Here is a 14,613-nt window from a genome sequence, read left to right as displayed (position 1 = left end):
CATTCCCAACTTCCTTCTTTTCGTTATAAAAAGAACAATCTTCTCCTTTGTTCTGTGTACTTGCCCATCGTTTTCCTATATCTTGCATGTCCTGAGTTGCAATCCCCTGCTATTCCTAAATAAACATTTTTGGCGGCAAAAAAAAAAAACTGACAGTTTTACTTTTAAGGTTAACAGTGTTCAATACTTACTGAATAAATTATCAAACACTCTCAAAAAAAATAAGAGAATGGGAAATGAGCAAAACACCTGGGGATGACCATTAAGAAGTACATTAGTAATATCTGAGAGCACAGTTTGAATATAGTGATGCGGGTGGAATGCCAGCAATGAAAATACAGACAAGCTGGACAAGGAGGCTGGCAGAAGGCAGTGGGGGAGCAGAATCCAAAGAGCTGTTTTCATTTTGCTTTTCTTTAGGCCAGTGTTCTCTTTCCAAGACTAAAAGAAGGACCAATTGCAGATGTCAGGGACAAGAGATAATGAGTCTACAGAGACCCGCTACAGTTGAAGGAGTTTGAAAATGTCAACAAACAGGTGAGGTAAGCAAACATATCACAAAGGAGGGATTAACTTAAGCATGACAATATAACCAGCTAAAAGTATTATTTCAAGACAAAGATAAAACTGCTGCTGGGTTAATAAACAGCTAATCCTAAGAAGGAAAACATCTGAACGAGAGCTGTTATAACCAAAAGGTAAGGAAACCATATTAAACTGTGTTAATCAGCAAAATCCAGATTATGGGAAACTCCACAGGACCAACAACATGGTTCTCTCAACAAACTGCACAAGAAGGGAGGAGGAACTTATAAAAGAAACTTAAAAGATCAACCAATCACAATGTATATACTTGGTTGGATCCTGGTTCAAACAAGCAAAGTAAAGAAAAAAATAAATGAGACAAGTAGAAAATTGAACACTGGCTATTTGATGATATTAAGGAAATACCTTAGCTATTTTAGGTGTGATAATAGTACTGTGGTTATGCTTTTAAAAAGTCCTTTTTTTAAGTAATCATATTGTAGTATTTATAGATTCTAGATACCTGATACTTGCTTCAAAATGATACAAGAGGAGGTACATGGATAGTGATATAGAAGCAACAAGACTGATCATGAGTTAATAATTATTGGAACTAGGCACTAAGTTCATGGGGCTTCCTTATATACGATTTTTTTTTTATGTGTTTGGAAGTTTCCTTTATGTTTTTATGGACACAATATGGTTTTTAAGAATAGGATTTTCTTCCATATACTCAATTTTAGATGGCCTTGGTTAAGGTTTCTTGACCTGGGTTCAGTGGATTTCAGAGAATCATGAAGATTATTAAATCAGATCTAGGCAAAATTGGAGCATGAAGTGGTCCACCAAAACACAAGGGTTGAGTTGAACAAAAGATACCACTTGAAATATGACAGGAAATAGATATAAAGGTTTTCAAAGATCAAACTTTATCATAAAAGATAACAAGAAGATAACTGATGGTGGAGGTAAGGAGCATGTGGAATGATCAAAGCAACAGGTAAGAAAAATGACTGTGCTCTTCTTTTCAAGACAGATTAGGGAGATTTGATGTCAAAGAAAAATCATACAGGTATAAGATGACCAAACTGGAACAAGGGATATTTACTCATGAGGAAAGAAAAGAATGTGTGGTACTAAAGTAGTGTTAATATTGGAGATTTAGGGGGTAGGGTCATTCAAATCTTTACAACCCACTTTCTGCCATATTGTTTATTCCTTTTTCTTACTCCCCAACAAATCCAAAGTGACTTAGAGGTCGTGCAAAGGCCACCTCTAAGGGGGGAAAGTGATTGGAGAAAAAGGATGAAATAATACCCGCTCCCTCTCACTGAATCCTGGGTTTAAGAAATAATATAAATTTGTCAACCGGCACCTGCCCGCTTGTGTGAAGTGGGATACAGAACGCTCAGCCTTGGAGGACAAACTGTTCAGGGCAATGACTAGAACATCGAGTCGTAGGGACATCTAGGGATTTTCTTTTCTAGATCTCATCCTCAGTGATTCCCAAAGCGGGTACATATACCAAAAACATTTTTGTTTTTAAAGAATAAAATATGGGAAGGGAGTAGACAGGGGCATTTGGGAGGAAAACCGCGAGCGCTGTTCTAGCAAGAAGTCAGTGTGGCTGGAGCACGGGTGCAGACGAACATCGGTAGGGACAGGACCCACGACATTGGGTCCGCCAGCCTTGGGAGTCCCCGAAAGCACTCAGTGCGGTCTGTGTTTTTAAACAGAACCTGCGTGGGCCAGAACCCAGGTGGACCGTCTGAAGAGGCGGATCGCTGGAGATGGCTCCAGCTGAGCTCCGAGTGCTTTCTCTGCCGACGCCACCCACCCCGGCAGCCATCCGGAGTTGAGAAGAGTGGAGACGCCGTCCACTCAGGTGGATTGAACGCTAAGGCCGCCCCTGCCAAACCCCAGCTAACTGGCCGTTAACGAAGGTTACAGAGTCCCCTCATTCCCTACCCGTGCGCCTGAAGGCGACGCAGACACGGTTCCGGGTAACGCACCGGTACAACGAAGGGGGAGCATTCCCGAATCTACGCCTCAGATCCCGGGCTTCCTCCCGCCAGTCGGGGAAGGACAAGAGAAAATGAGCACCAATCATAATGTAGACATGGAAGACGACAACCCTTAGAGCCAATAGGAAGGCTAGAGGGCGGTGCCGAGGCCTCGGGTTCGCTCTTCTGGTTTAAACCGCGGCTGCGGGGCGGTTAACTGAGGCCTCGGCGCGTGGGCAGGCTGTGCGCCTGCGCGAGCTACGGGACACTAACGGAAGCCTGCGGTGCTTGGCCAGCCCGGACTCGGTGCGGCGAGCGGACCTTGGCGGGGCAGGTAAGCCGGCACGGACTGGAATAGGGGGCGCACGGTCCCGGGAGGGCTGGCTGCCGGCTGCTGTGGAGAGGTCGGGTTTTGAAAAGTGCTGAATGGGAGTTTACCCCCTGGCGGGGCTGGGAAACGCCTGAGATCCCTGCTGAACCCAGGTTTTCTGCTCCCCAAGGCAGGTGTAAGCTCTGTCCTGCTGTGCCCTTGGCACGTCTGAGCCCCTCGAGGTCACCGTGGGCGCCCACTGCCTGCCCGGTGGCTGCAGCGGCTGCATGTCGGTGGCCCAGAGGGCGGCGGGGGGCGGTGCCGCGAGGGAGCCAGGTTCCCCGGAGGCCGCGAGCATCCGAGGCGACGACCACGCCCGGGGCCAGGTGGGCACACGATCGTCTTTGTTGTCTTGCGGGAACCAGAGTCTTCCCAACCCCTGGTTACGCCCTTTGTGAACTTCTAGGTGTCACGGTTCGTGCACCTCTCTCCCTAATGAGTTAGGATAGCGTGGAAAATCGAAGAACCCTATAGTCCTACCCCAGATGAAAATACACCTTTTTTCGGATTATAAAGTTATACAGCCCCATTGTTTTTAGAAATAAATTTAAGAGGTACGAACGTACTTTAAAAAAAAATACTAGATAATCTGCAAAATATAAGCTGCTCTATCTTCTATGTGAAAGTTTCCCCCTAAGTAAAGGGAAAGGATTATCAGGTCTTTGTATTAAAAAGTAATAATTTATAGTTACCTGTGGGCTTTACTAAAGTTTATACTTCTTATTTACGAATATCCATCTTCATACATTCAAGAAAAGGAATGAGAGTGCGTAATTTAAATGCAAAGAAGATAACAGGTTAATCACTTAATATATAGTACATATGCCATGACAAAACAAAACAAAAAAAAACGCTCTCAGGGCTTCCGTGTTGGAGATCTTCATAGCCCGGGCAGAGTCCTATTTCATTTCTGTCCCTGCTTTATTTAGCTCTTCAGTAGGTAGTTTTGTATTGCATGAACATTGAAATAAATGGTGTAATACTTCTCACAGAGTACCATTTTATTTATATATGTATCTTACATATAAAATATATTGCATGTTACATATGCATATATAATGTGTATAATCTCATTTAAACCTCACCACCTATTGGAATAATTCCACTTTTCCAGTGAAGAAAGGAAGATCGAAGGACTCTTCAGTCAGTTATTAGTCCCTATCTTGAGTCAGAAGCTGAAATTACAAATTAAAATATGAAATTAAAATTACAAATATTCAGATAACTTAGGTACTTTTGCAAAGTTACATTTTGGGATTCATCATTGCTTCATCTATGATGATTGTCCAAAGTTTATCTATGGTAACTACCAAAAAATATCACTAAATGCCTATTCTACTAGATTTTACTTAATATATTATTAAGACTTTGATCCTCTAACTCCTTTGCCTCTATAGAATCTCCCAAGCATGGATTTTAGTGTTTTTTGTCTCATGTATCATTTCTGTAGAGTTGATTTTTTTTTGTTTGTTTTTAGATTTTATTTGTTCATTTGACAGAGCACAAGCAAGGGGAGTGGCAGGCTTCCTGTCGAGCAGGGAGCCCAACTCAGGGCTTGATTCCAGGACCCTGGATCATGACCAGTTGCCCAAATGACTGAGCCACCCAGGTGCCCCTAGAGTTGATGGTTTTGTTTTTTTTTTTTCTTTTTAAGATTTATTTACTTGACAGAGATCACAAGTAGGCAGAGAGGCAGGCAGAGAGAGGAGGAAGCACGCTCCCCGCAGAGCAGAGAGCCCCATGCGGGGCTTGATCCCAGGACCCTGAGACCATGACCCAAGCCGAAGACAGAGGCTTTAACCCACTGAGCCACCCAGGCGCCCTGAATTGATGTTTTTTTAAATAGTGATTTCATAAACTCTGTTCTCTTTCCAGGTTTTTCTTTAACTTGAAAACTAATGGCAGTGGAGGTACACTGAAATAAGGTAGGAAATTGAAAAAATGAAATGTTTTGGTTTGTCCTTACATCAGAATTAAAGGAGAAAGCAATACTTTAAGAACATTCGGGGCATTATGAAATGTTGGTAAATCAGGTTCCAAAAACCAATGACCTGATTCAAAATCTAGATGACCTGGGTTGTGCAACTGGCTAGTAAGAATAAAGCTTAGTTATTTTGTACCACTATTTTCCCATCTCTAAGATCCATGAGGATCTTTTCCGTTCCTACTCTGCTAGAATGTAAAAGCTATGATGTGTCTTCAGTATGACAAGGTCACTTGACTTTTCTACTATTTTACATTCTAAACCTGAAAGTTTTTCAGTGAAGTCTTGTGTCTTTGGCCCATCCACTACTAAGCTTCTGTGGCACTTACACAGCATCAGTTAACTCTGTACATGTTGATATTCTTTGTAATTGTCCCATATGTTGTCTTAGCTAGCAGCTTGAGGGTATAAACCATATTTGTATCCCTAGAGTTTTGAACCTAAGTAGGAACAATTTGTTGATTGGTAAGACTTTGAATCTCAAATATACAATATAATTCATAGATGTACAGAAGTGTTACACTCTGCAGTGATGAAAATTGAGGCAAAAGGTATATGAGTTCATTTGATGTTTATTATTTTAATGGCTATAAGTTCTAGTGTATCATTTTAAAAGAACTTTGAACTCTTGAGTAAATACTGGTGTTAATATTTTGAGGGTTACTTATGATCTTTGAGAACAAAACCCCACCTTATTTTCCTGTCCCTTGTGTCTTAGATGTGCTTAAGTCTGAAACCTAGGTGTTATCCTGAAAGCCACCCTACTTTTGAACCTCACATTTAGTCAACCATAAAACACTGTTTCTCCTTTCTTAATTTCAAAATTCATCTACTTCTTTCCATCCCCCTTACTATCAATCTGGTCTAGGCCATCATCATCTAATTCCTTGATTATTCTAACAGGCTCCTATGTGGTACCACTGTCTTGCCCTCTTCTAATCCACACCATAATCAGAGCAGTATTTCTGCATCCCTGACTGTATTTTTTTTCAGTGGCCTCTCAAGATGAAAATTAAGCTTTTGGGGCGCCTGGGTGGCTCAGTGGGTTAAAGCCTCTGCCTTCGGCTCAGGTCATGATCCCAGGGTTCTGGGATCGAGCCCCGCATCGGGCTCTCTGCTCAGCGGGGAGCCTGCTTCCTCCTCTCTCTCTGCCTGCCTCTCTGCCTACTTGTGACCTCTGTCAAATAAATAAATAAAATCTTTAAAAAAAAAAATCTTAAAAAAAAAATTAAGCTTTTTTCAGGAGGCCTACAGGACTCTACAGACATGACCCTTGCTCCTTTCCTAAACTATGCTCTTGTCAGTGTCAAGCCATACTCCTGTATTTACAGTTACTTGCAGGCATTATTTACAGTTACTTGCTCTCTCTCATGCTTTATACAAACTGCATCTTCTGCCTTGGACACACTTAACGTTCTGCTTCTTTTTTTTTAAGATTTTTATTTGATTTTTTAAGATTTTATTTATTTATTTGACAGACAGATTACAAGTAGGCAGAGAGGCAGGCAGAGAGAGAGGAGGAAGCAGGCTCCCTGCTGAGCAGAGAGCCCGATGTGGGGCTCGATCCCAGGACTCTGAGATCATGACCTGAGCCGAAGGCAGAGGTTTAACCCACTGAGCCACCCAGGCGCCCCAACGTTCTGCTTCTTTATACCAACTTTAACTGGCTCTCCCTTGTTCTGCAAGATTTAGCTGGGAAATCTCTTTTTAAGAGTTTTCCTTAAACCACTGTGCCAGGGGGTGGTAAACTCTATGGCCTATTTTTATATGGCCCATGAACTAAGCTTTTTTTTTAACATATGTACAAGGTTTTAAAGAAGAAAAAGATGGGGGCGCCTGGGAGGCTCAGTCAGTTGAGCATCTGGTTTCTGCCCAGGTCGTGATCCAGGGTCCTAGGATCGAGTCCCACATCGCGCTCCCTCTCCCACTTCCTGCTGTTTGTGCTCTCTCTCTCAAATAAATAAAATCTATTAAAAAAAAAAAAAAAAAAAAAAAGACTAACCAGGACTGTTTGTGGCTCACAGCACTAGACTGATAAGCCTTATAAGCTTTATTCACTTAGGTCACTTTTGTGTCATAGTGTGCCTTTCGTAAACAAATGTACCAAATAGTTAACTAAATTTCTTACTTTTACTTTCTCTCTTAAAAAATAAGACACTCAGGCAAAGCTCTTTATGAGAATTCAGATGAGTAGTGAATATCTCATTGGTTTTTTAAAAAGACAGCATAACAAATTAGATGCTTACAGAATCAGGCTTTAATAAATTTGAACACAAGGCACAAGTTCCCATGAGTATTTAAAGTCTCCATTTCACAACTGCTTTTTGCATCTATCTCTTAATCCTTTTGGGGAGGAATGAGAATGTTTGAACCCTTATTCAGGCTAAAACTTGCTTTATAGGGTTTAATAGTCTTTGGGTTTGCAGGGGGATGGTTTTTTTTTTGTTTCGTTTTTTCAAAGAACTAATCATCTGAATTTTAGGACTTGCAGTACATGCTATGTTGTATTTCTTTTCTGTTCACCTACCACTCGCTAGTTCTTGCCTCCTAGATCCTGTTAGAGTTAACTGATGTTTTTAATTTCTGTATCAACACAGACTCTCTTTGTTGGTTTCTCCAAAAGAGTATTTTCTTCTTCCATTGTATCATCACAGTCCCTTTTGGCTTTTGTTTCTTCCTCGTGGAATAAAGGTGGGTGCTCGATGCGTCCCCTACGTACAAAATGCTGGATCCGGGATTCTAATCCTTGGCATTTAGGACGATCCATTAGGGGTTTATATGTGCGCATTTTCACTCCTTCTACAAAGGCACTGGTCTGCTTTATGACAGAGGGCTTAACATTTCTCCATTCTATCACTCCATCCATCTTTGGTCCTATAATATATACAATCAGCTATTACACGGATGCATACCACAATAGAATCACCTCCAAATGTTATATAACCTTCCTCCCCCCACAGCCCATATAACTTTAGTTCTAGTAAGTGATTGTATCCTAGGATTTTCCTGTCATACCTGTCCCACAGGGTACTGCAACGGAGTCCAGTCCTTGTAGCATGCTATACAACATGTGTGTTTTAACAGCATGATTAGCCCATAGTTGTTGTAGATGGGTAACATTGAACTCCTGAACCTCCCGGTCATAAATCCACTTGATATTTTCAAACTTACAATCATACAAGACTAGAGGAAATTCTACGGCCATACTAGAGAAGAAAAGAGATAAGAAACGAGAGTGTGAAAATACACAGCAGCCATTTAACAGCCTTGTATTTTAAGAACAAGGTTGGGGGGGTAGGCAACTGGTTTAAAAGGAGGGGGGGAAACTTCATCAGTATCGAGTAAAAGATAAATAAAAAAAATGATCCCTCACCTTGAATAACTTTATAATTAAGAGAAAGAAAAAACAACAAACCATAGATCAACTAGTTAGGCTTGATCTATATTAGGGTAAATTTCAGTGGTAACAGGTCACCTACAAGTGAGCTGACTCGTCTCAACCATAATGCTATGAAATTATTTTTTAATATTTTTCCAAATTTGTTAATTTTCTATGGTATGAAGTAAAAAGTAGATTTCACTGCTTAGGAATGAATTGTTGGTTGATCTGACTTCAGCCTGCTCTTAAAAGAAAATTTTGTCTGACTATTCTTTCCATCTTTCCTACCATTTCCAACACTGAAAATTAGGAAAAATTCAAAAGTACAATAATGTAGAGCAAGGAAGATTTAATAGGAATAGTTGGAATCCTTACCTTCAAACTTCACCAGAATCTAAAAATAATACCTCTCAGCATAAATTCAGGGGAAAAAAAATTTAGAAATGAATGTTACTTTATTTAAGGGGCCTGGTACCAACACCTATTTCTTACTAATGGTACAGAACAACGAGAGAAGATAAAGATAGCCCTCCTGCATGTTTATAACATTCTACAAGATAGATTAAATTCCTCATGAAGACAAAATAAGTGACCTAGTTAATCAGACAATTGTTGGGAGAGGAAGATATGTTAACCTTTAGTTATATAAAATGTTTAATATATTTAAAAATATTCTAAAGGCAACAGTTGTTTTGGTTTTTTTGTTTTGTTTTTAACTTACCTGTACTGAGGTTTCTGGGGGTTTTTCTCTATGTTCAGGAGCTCATCAATAATCTCTGGCTTCTCCATTCCTTGGCCAATCAGAAAAAGGATAGCCATCATACAGCGGACTTGATGATAAAGGAATGCCTGGCCAATCACTTCAAACTGACATAACTGGAAAGGTTCTTGCCATGTCTCCTCATCCAGGGTCTGGCCCACTAGCTGTACTTGAGCAGACAAAATAGTCCTCTGAAAATTTATAACTCCATTGGCTACATCCATTTTACATAAGTTCCTAAAATCATGTGTGCCAACGTACTTCTGAGCTGCATAGTTCATGGTTACAATGTCTAAATCAGCACGAGGGAAAAAATAGCGGTAAGTCCGCTCCAGACAGTTGAACCTAGCACTGAAGCTAGGTTCCACAGGGGCCCAGGCCAGCACACGGATGTCTGGAGGGAGTACCCGATTGAGAATGTGGGTATAGCGAATCTCTTTAGCAGCATTGTAGACATCATCTTTTCCATTACAATCCTCTGAAGCCCTGCCCTTCAGAAAGTGGGAACGAAGATCGAGAGAAATCACCTGTGGAATTAAAGAAAAATATTTGTTTTGGAGACACAATCTGAATTCTTAATATGTAACACCTAGAGTATCTTGGTGTTGCTGGCTTTGAGAAAGAACATAGTGGCTCTTACCTGTCCGAAGGCACTAACTCCTTTGTCTGTTCGCCCGCACCGGTGATAGTTGGACGTCTGTCTGCTTTCTACTAGTCGAGTCTTTGTTAGAGCCTCAAACAGTTTCTCTTCAATTGTATTGTTTGTGTTCTCCTGACTGGCAAAGCCCTGGTATTCCCAGCCCAGATAGGCTATCTTTAGGGCTACATGTCCTCGACCATGAGCACTGAAATCAAATGCACGCTTAGCTTTTCCAGCTGCTAAAGAATTTTCTCTCACATTTGAATCTTTGTTGTTAGCCTGCTCTTTTTTAAGCCTTTGTACCTCCTGCTCCAGTTCTTGTACTCGTTTTAGGAGTTTCTCAGTCTGGGTTCTATCTATGTCATTTTCAGCCATGATAAGACAATCAGCCCCAGGAATAAAGGAATCATATAGGTCCACTCTGCCTGAAAAGAGAGTAAAAGGACACAACAGTTTCAATGTGAATTATTTTGATGATGTCAGTATCATTGAATTATGTGCAAATAATACCTAAGATTTAATTTAATGCCTAAAGGATATATTTTGCTTCTGTCCAGGGAGATAAGCATTGACTTAATTATTGTGGGTTGATCATCCACATTCTTCATTTCCATCCTGTCTGGCCAGTTCACAGGTGAAAAGGAAGGGGGGTATTAAGAAATAGCTGGTGTTGTTAAAGTTTAGTCAGAATTTAGGGAAAATGTCTGTAGATCCCATTTCTCTCTCTCCTTCATTAGCTGAGATGATTTAAGGACTGATGTTACTGATATTTCTTCCTTAAAACATTTCCTTCTTATTTTTCATTATACTTGTCCAATCTTTCTAATCATAAAACTGTTTATAAAGAATATATGTCTACTCTTTTTCTACTAACTTTCCAATATTTCAGATAAAATTAGTAGCTTGTATGTTCTAACATCTAATACTCAGTTCTGTCTTTAAAGGTGCTACAGTAGACTAGCCTGATTGATGAAACTTATCAATGATTGTACTTCATATTAGAAATAAAGCCTGAAGTCAAGATTTTCCCACTCTAAGCAATTTTGATGGCAGAAAAAAGGTAATAAACATCACTTGGCTTTTTTTTTTTTTTTTTTAAAGTCAAACTGAATTTATATTTTGTAACTCTAGCAGTTAGTAGAGTCAGGAAAATGTAATTAAGATGTCGAAATTTCTGCTGTATTTCAAAAATATGGGGACGAATATACTATATCCTTAAATGTAGGACAGTGCTAGACAATCTATGACTGACAGCCACTTTAGTTATGGACTGTCTCCAAATCTCTGCTAAGGCCATGTTATCTAATTCATGGCAGCTCATTTAATTTTTGGCCTTGAAGAGTTTCTTGTATCTATGATGATTAAAAGTTTAAATACAGGGAAAAAAAAAAAAAGGAACTATAAAAGTACTAGAAGAAAACCTTTTTTATAGTTTTGTAATGGGAAGAGCATTTCTAAGTAAGATCCTGCAGAAGCACAGAAACTGTAGAAAAAAAAATATGACTACCTAAAATTGAAAGTTGGACAAGCAAAAAATAAAATCAGAAGGTAAACAACAAACTTGGAAGAAAAATAATTATGGTAAAGGGCTAATTTGCTTAATACAGAAGTATTTATATGCATATCACTGCTTTTCTTGTGAGAGAAAGTGTGAGCAGGTACAGAGATAGAATCTCAATCTGACCCTGGGCAGATGAAGGCCTTGATCTCATGAGCCAAAACCGAGTCAGACGCTTAACCAGCTGGGCCACCCAGGTGCCCCAAGTCACAAGCTTTTTTAATGCCAGAACTCACTTGTCCTGTCCTAGGAGCTACTAAAGGTAGCAGGAACTACCAGGCATTAGAAAGTGGGAGCAAGGGGCGCCTGGGTGGCTCAGTGGGTTAAAGCCTCTGCCTTCGGCTCAGGTCATGATCCCAGGGTCCTGAGATCGAGCCCCGCATCGGGCTCTCTGCTCAGGAGGAAGCCTGCTTCTCCCTCTCTCTCTCTCTGCCTGCCTCTCTGCCTACTTGTGATCTCTGTCAAATAAATAAATAAAATCTTAAAAAAAAAAAAAAAAGTGGGAGCAAATAAGAAGAAAGTGGAAATGAAAGCAGATGATGGATTCCCTGCAGCTGAGTTAATCTTCCTCCAAACTGTTACCATGTTACCCTGTACTATAATTCATATTTTATAACTCTTATATTTATGATTGCCTTAGCCATTCTTTCTCCATCTGACTACCATAAAATAGTACACAAAAAGGGAATGAAGAGTTTAAGAACTGGGAATTACAGAAATCTGGTTGGTATTTTTTTCTTGCAGAAGGTCCTACAGTGAAGGGGAACCAATGGAGGAACTCACGGGACCTGATGGACAAAAATGGGCCAATATGGATCCAGAAGAACGAATGTTGGCAGCCGCTACAGCTTTTACCCATATCTGTGCAGGGCGGGGTGAGGGAGATATCAGGAGAGATGGCCTGCCTATCCAGTATGATCCCTACAGTAAAGCTTCAGTAACCCCAGGAAAGCGACCTGCTTTTCCTACGCACCTGCAGTACCCACACATAGAAAGTAATGCCACTTCAGAAACAGTCTCCGAGGCCTCCCAAAGACTCCGAAAGCCAGTGATGAAGAGAAAGGTGTTGCGAAAGAAACCAGATGGGGAAGTATTAGTGACCGATGAGTCGATTATCAGTGAATCGGAGTCTGGTACAGAGAGTGATATGGATCTCTGGGACTTAAGACAAAGGCTGATGAGTCTACAGTTCCATGAAGACAAGGAATCCCCAGCTGACATTTCACAAAAACTTAATCTACCACATGAGTACCAAGGAATTTCTCAAGATCAGCTCATTTGCTATCTACGAAGAGAAGAAATGGGCCCTCCAGCTTATGAACAAGACCTGATTGTTGCCAGCCGACCCAAGTCCTTTATCCTCCCAAGGCTGGACCAGCTGAACAGAAACCGAGGCAAGATAGACCGGGTAGCCCGATATTTTGAGTACAAACGAGACTGGGACTCAATGAGGTTACCTGGTGAAGATCATAGAAAGGAGTTACGCTGGGGTGTCAGAGAGCAGATGCTTTCTCGAGCAGAACCCCAGTCCAAACCTCAGCACATCTATGTTCCAAACAATTATTTGGTGCCAACTGAGAAGAAAAGGTCTGCCCTTCGTTGGGGTGTTCGTTGTGACCTTGCAAATGGTGTCATGCCCAGGAAGCTTCCCTTCCCTCTTTTTCCTTCTTAAAAAAATTTTTTTTAACCTCTTTTATGGGATTGTTTGGGGATAACCTCGTTCTTTATCTCTGTTCTTCTATTTAAATAGAAACAACTAACTTGAAAGCCCATGGAACATTACACAGTAAGGACCTCACCCATCACTGGTCTTTATCACATTGGTATCAAATACCACTTCATTTCCAAATTACCACTCAAATCCATTAATTGTAAGAGAAAGCCACAGACCTACTCATTCCCTTTGTCAAGATAGCACTGTTTCTGTTCTATACTGTTTTTAATCTTTGGCCAATGTGAGTTGCTGTTTTTAAAGTTGCTGGGCATTAAGCTTATTCATTAAAGAATTGGGATTTTGTGAACTTGATCTTATTTTTACTTATTAATACTTCCCAAAGTAAGATAATCTCAAAACTGGTCATGACTCTGCCTCCAATCATTCTCCCCATCATACTCTCACCATGTGAATATCAAGCCAAAGGAAAGGAACAAAAAACTCTCCTTTATGTACACAATCCTAAAGGAATGAAGAAAAGTAACAACATATCTCCATTACTAAAGAAACACAGTAAATTCAGAAAATTTAAATGCTTTTTAATCGATACTCAATAACCATATTATATGCCATACAGGATTCTAACCAAAGTTTTATTTCAGAATTACTTCAATAATTTATTGCCCTCCCAACTGTCACTTCTAGAGTACAGTGATTTTTACAATTTGCCACTGAGATTTTCTTGCAAATTATGCCTGTCACTCTGAAAAAGAATTTACTAACATCTGGGACTAGATGTAGACACAAATACCGAAATGAACATGGCATATTTGGGTATGGACCAAAACACTAATTCTGTTCACCTTAAATTGGATCTATTCTTGATGCTTCTGATCCAGTGAGGAACATCTAAAATCTGGAGGTTGTGTTTTAGCACTTGAAGCAATTAGAGTGAGAGCAAAAGTAGTTAGCTTGTTCAAGGGAAAACAGCTGTGTAAAGTAGAAATGAGTAACTGACCATGACCATTACCATCCGCTAAAATGTATCTTCTCTGTAATATTTAAGCTACATCATTCAGTTCCACTGCAAGACATTTATTGGGAAAGAAATTGTGACTCAAAGATAGATGTAAGATATGCTCACTGCAAATAAGTAAAAACCGCAAACTCTCCAACAATAGTGAAATGATTAGATAGAATATTAGCCATTGAAAATAAGGGGAAGCTAATAAAAAAGTGCAAGTTAAATGAAAAAGGCTGTAAACTATACGGTCGCAGACATGCACATATAAAGCACAAGGAAAAATCAAAACGTAGTGGGATTAAAGGTAGTTTTTATACTTTTCAAAAACTTAAAAGCCACATTGCATTTTATATGCAAATTACACCTAAGACCTACCTGCTTTATATTATCTCAAAGCCCAGTAAGTACCAACACAAAAAGTTTTCTGAGATCACTTTAACCATTATTTAACCAAAGAATTAGTCCAAAGGGCTTAAGCAGGTGGTTAAGATCTGTGGCAAAAAGAGGACCTGAGCCTACAGAGCTTCCTCCAACACACCACCGCATGCCCTAAGCCGATCTAACGCTTGCAAAGGGGCTGCCGAATTACAAGGAGGGAACTGGTGCGTGAGCTGAGCATCGACTGTGAACATCAGCTATCGCTGGAGTTTCAATACATTTTTTTAATGAAAAAAGATTTAAATGTCAAAATATTAGTAACGGAGTAAGAACGCATT

General features: G+C 40.1%; 2 protein-coding genes across 6 annotated transcripts; one reads left to right on the top strand and one right to left on the bottom strand.

Moving 5' to 3' along the window:
• The first annotated feature begins 2,800 nt into the window (after positions 1-2,800).
• On the top strand, positions 2,801-13,232 carry LOC111153931 (HYLS1, centriolar and ciliogenesis associated). 5 transcript variants are annotated; one of them, XM_022513255.1, is made up of 4 exons: positions 2,801-2,862; positions 4,774-4,823; positions 10,664-10,721; positions 11,964-13,232. In XM_022513255.1, the coding sequence occupies exons 3-4, from the start codon at positions 10,708-10,710 to the stop codon at positions 12,889-12,891; spliced, it is 942 nt and encodes a 313-aa protein (XP_022368963.1). In that variant the 5' UTR covers positions 2,801-2,862; positions 4,774-4,823; positions 10,664-10,707; the 3' UTR covers positions 12,892-13,232. The 5 variants fall into 5 exon arrangements, with proteins under 5 accessions (XP_022368963.1, XP_022368962.1, XP_022368965.1 ...); XM_022513254.1 differs by having other exon boundaries at positions 10,606-10,721; XM_022513256.1 differs by lacking the exon at positions 2,801-2,862 and adding an exon at positions 3,169-3,224 and having other exon boundaries at positions 10,606-10,721; positions 11,967-13,232.
• LOC111153930 (pseudouridylate synthase 3) lies at positions 7,122-10,384 on the bottom strand. Its single transcript, XM_022513251.1, has 4 exons — positions 9,662-10,384; positions 8,983-9,548; positions 7,898-8,088; positions 7,122-7,756 (listed from the first exon to the last, which is right to left on the bottom strand). The coding sequence occupies exons 1-4, from the start codon at positions 10,034-10,036 to the stop codon at positions 7,446-7,448; spliced, it is 1,443 nt and encodes a 480-aa protein (XP_022368959.1). The 5' UTR covers positions 10,037-10,384; the 3' UTR covers positions 7,122-7,445.
• Positions 13,233-14,613: the final 1,381 nt, after the last annotated feature.

The sequence above is a fragment of the Enhydra lutris genome, unplaced genomic scaffold (genome assembly GCF_002288905.1).
Source record: "Enhydra lutris kenyoni isolate GAN:26980312 unplaced genomic scaffold, ASM228890v2 scaffoldscaffold34, whole genome shotgun sequence".
In the NCBI taxonomy this organism is placed as follows: Eukaryota; Metazoa; Chordata; class Mammalia; order Carnivora; family Mustelidae; genus Enhydra; species Enhydra lutris.
This window is presented reverse-complemented; position numbering and strand designations above follow the sequence as displayed.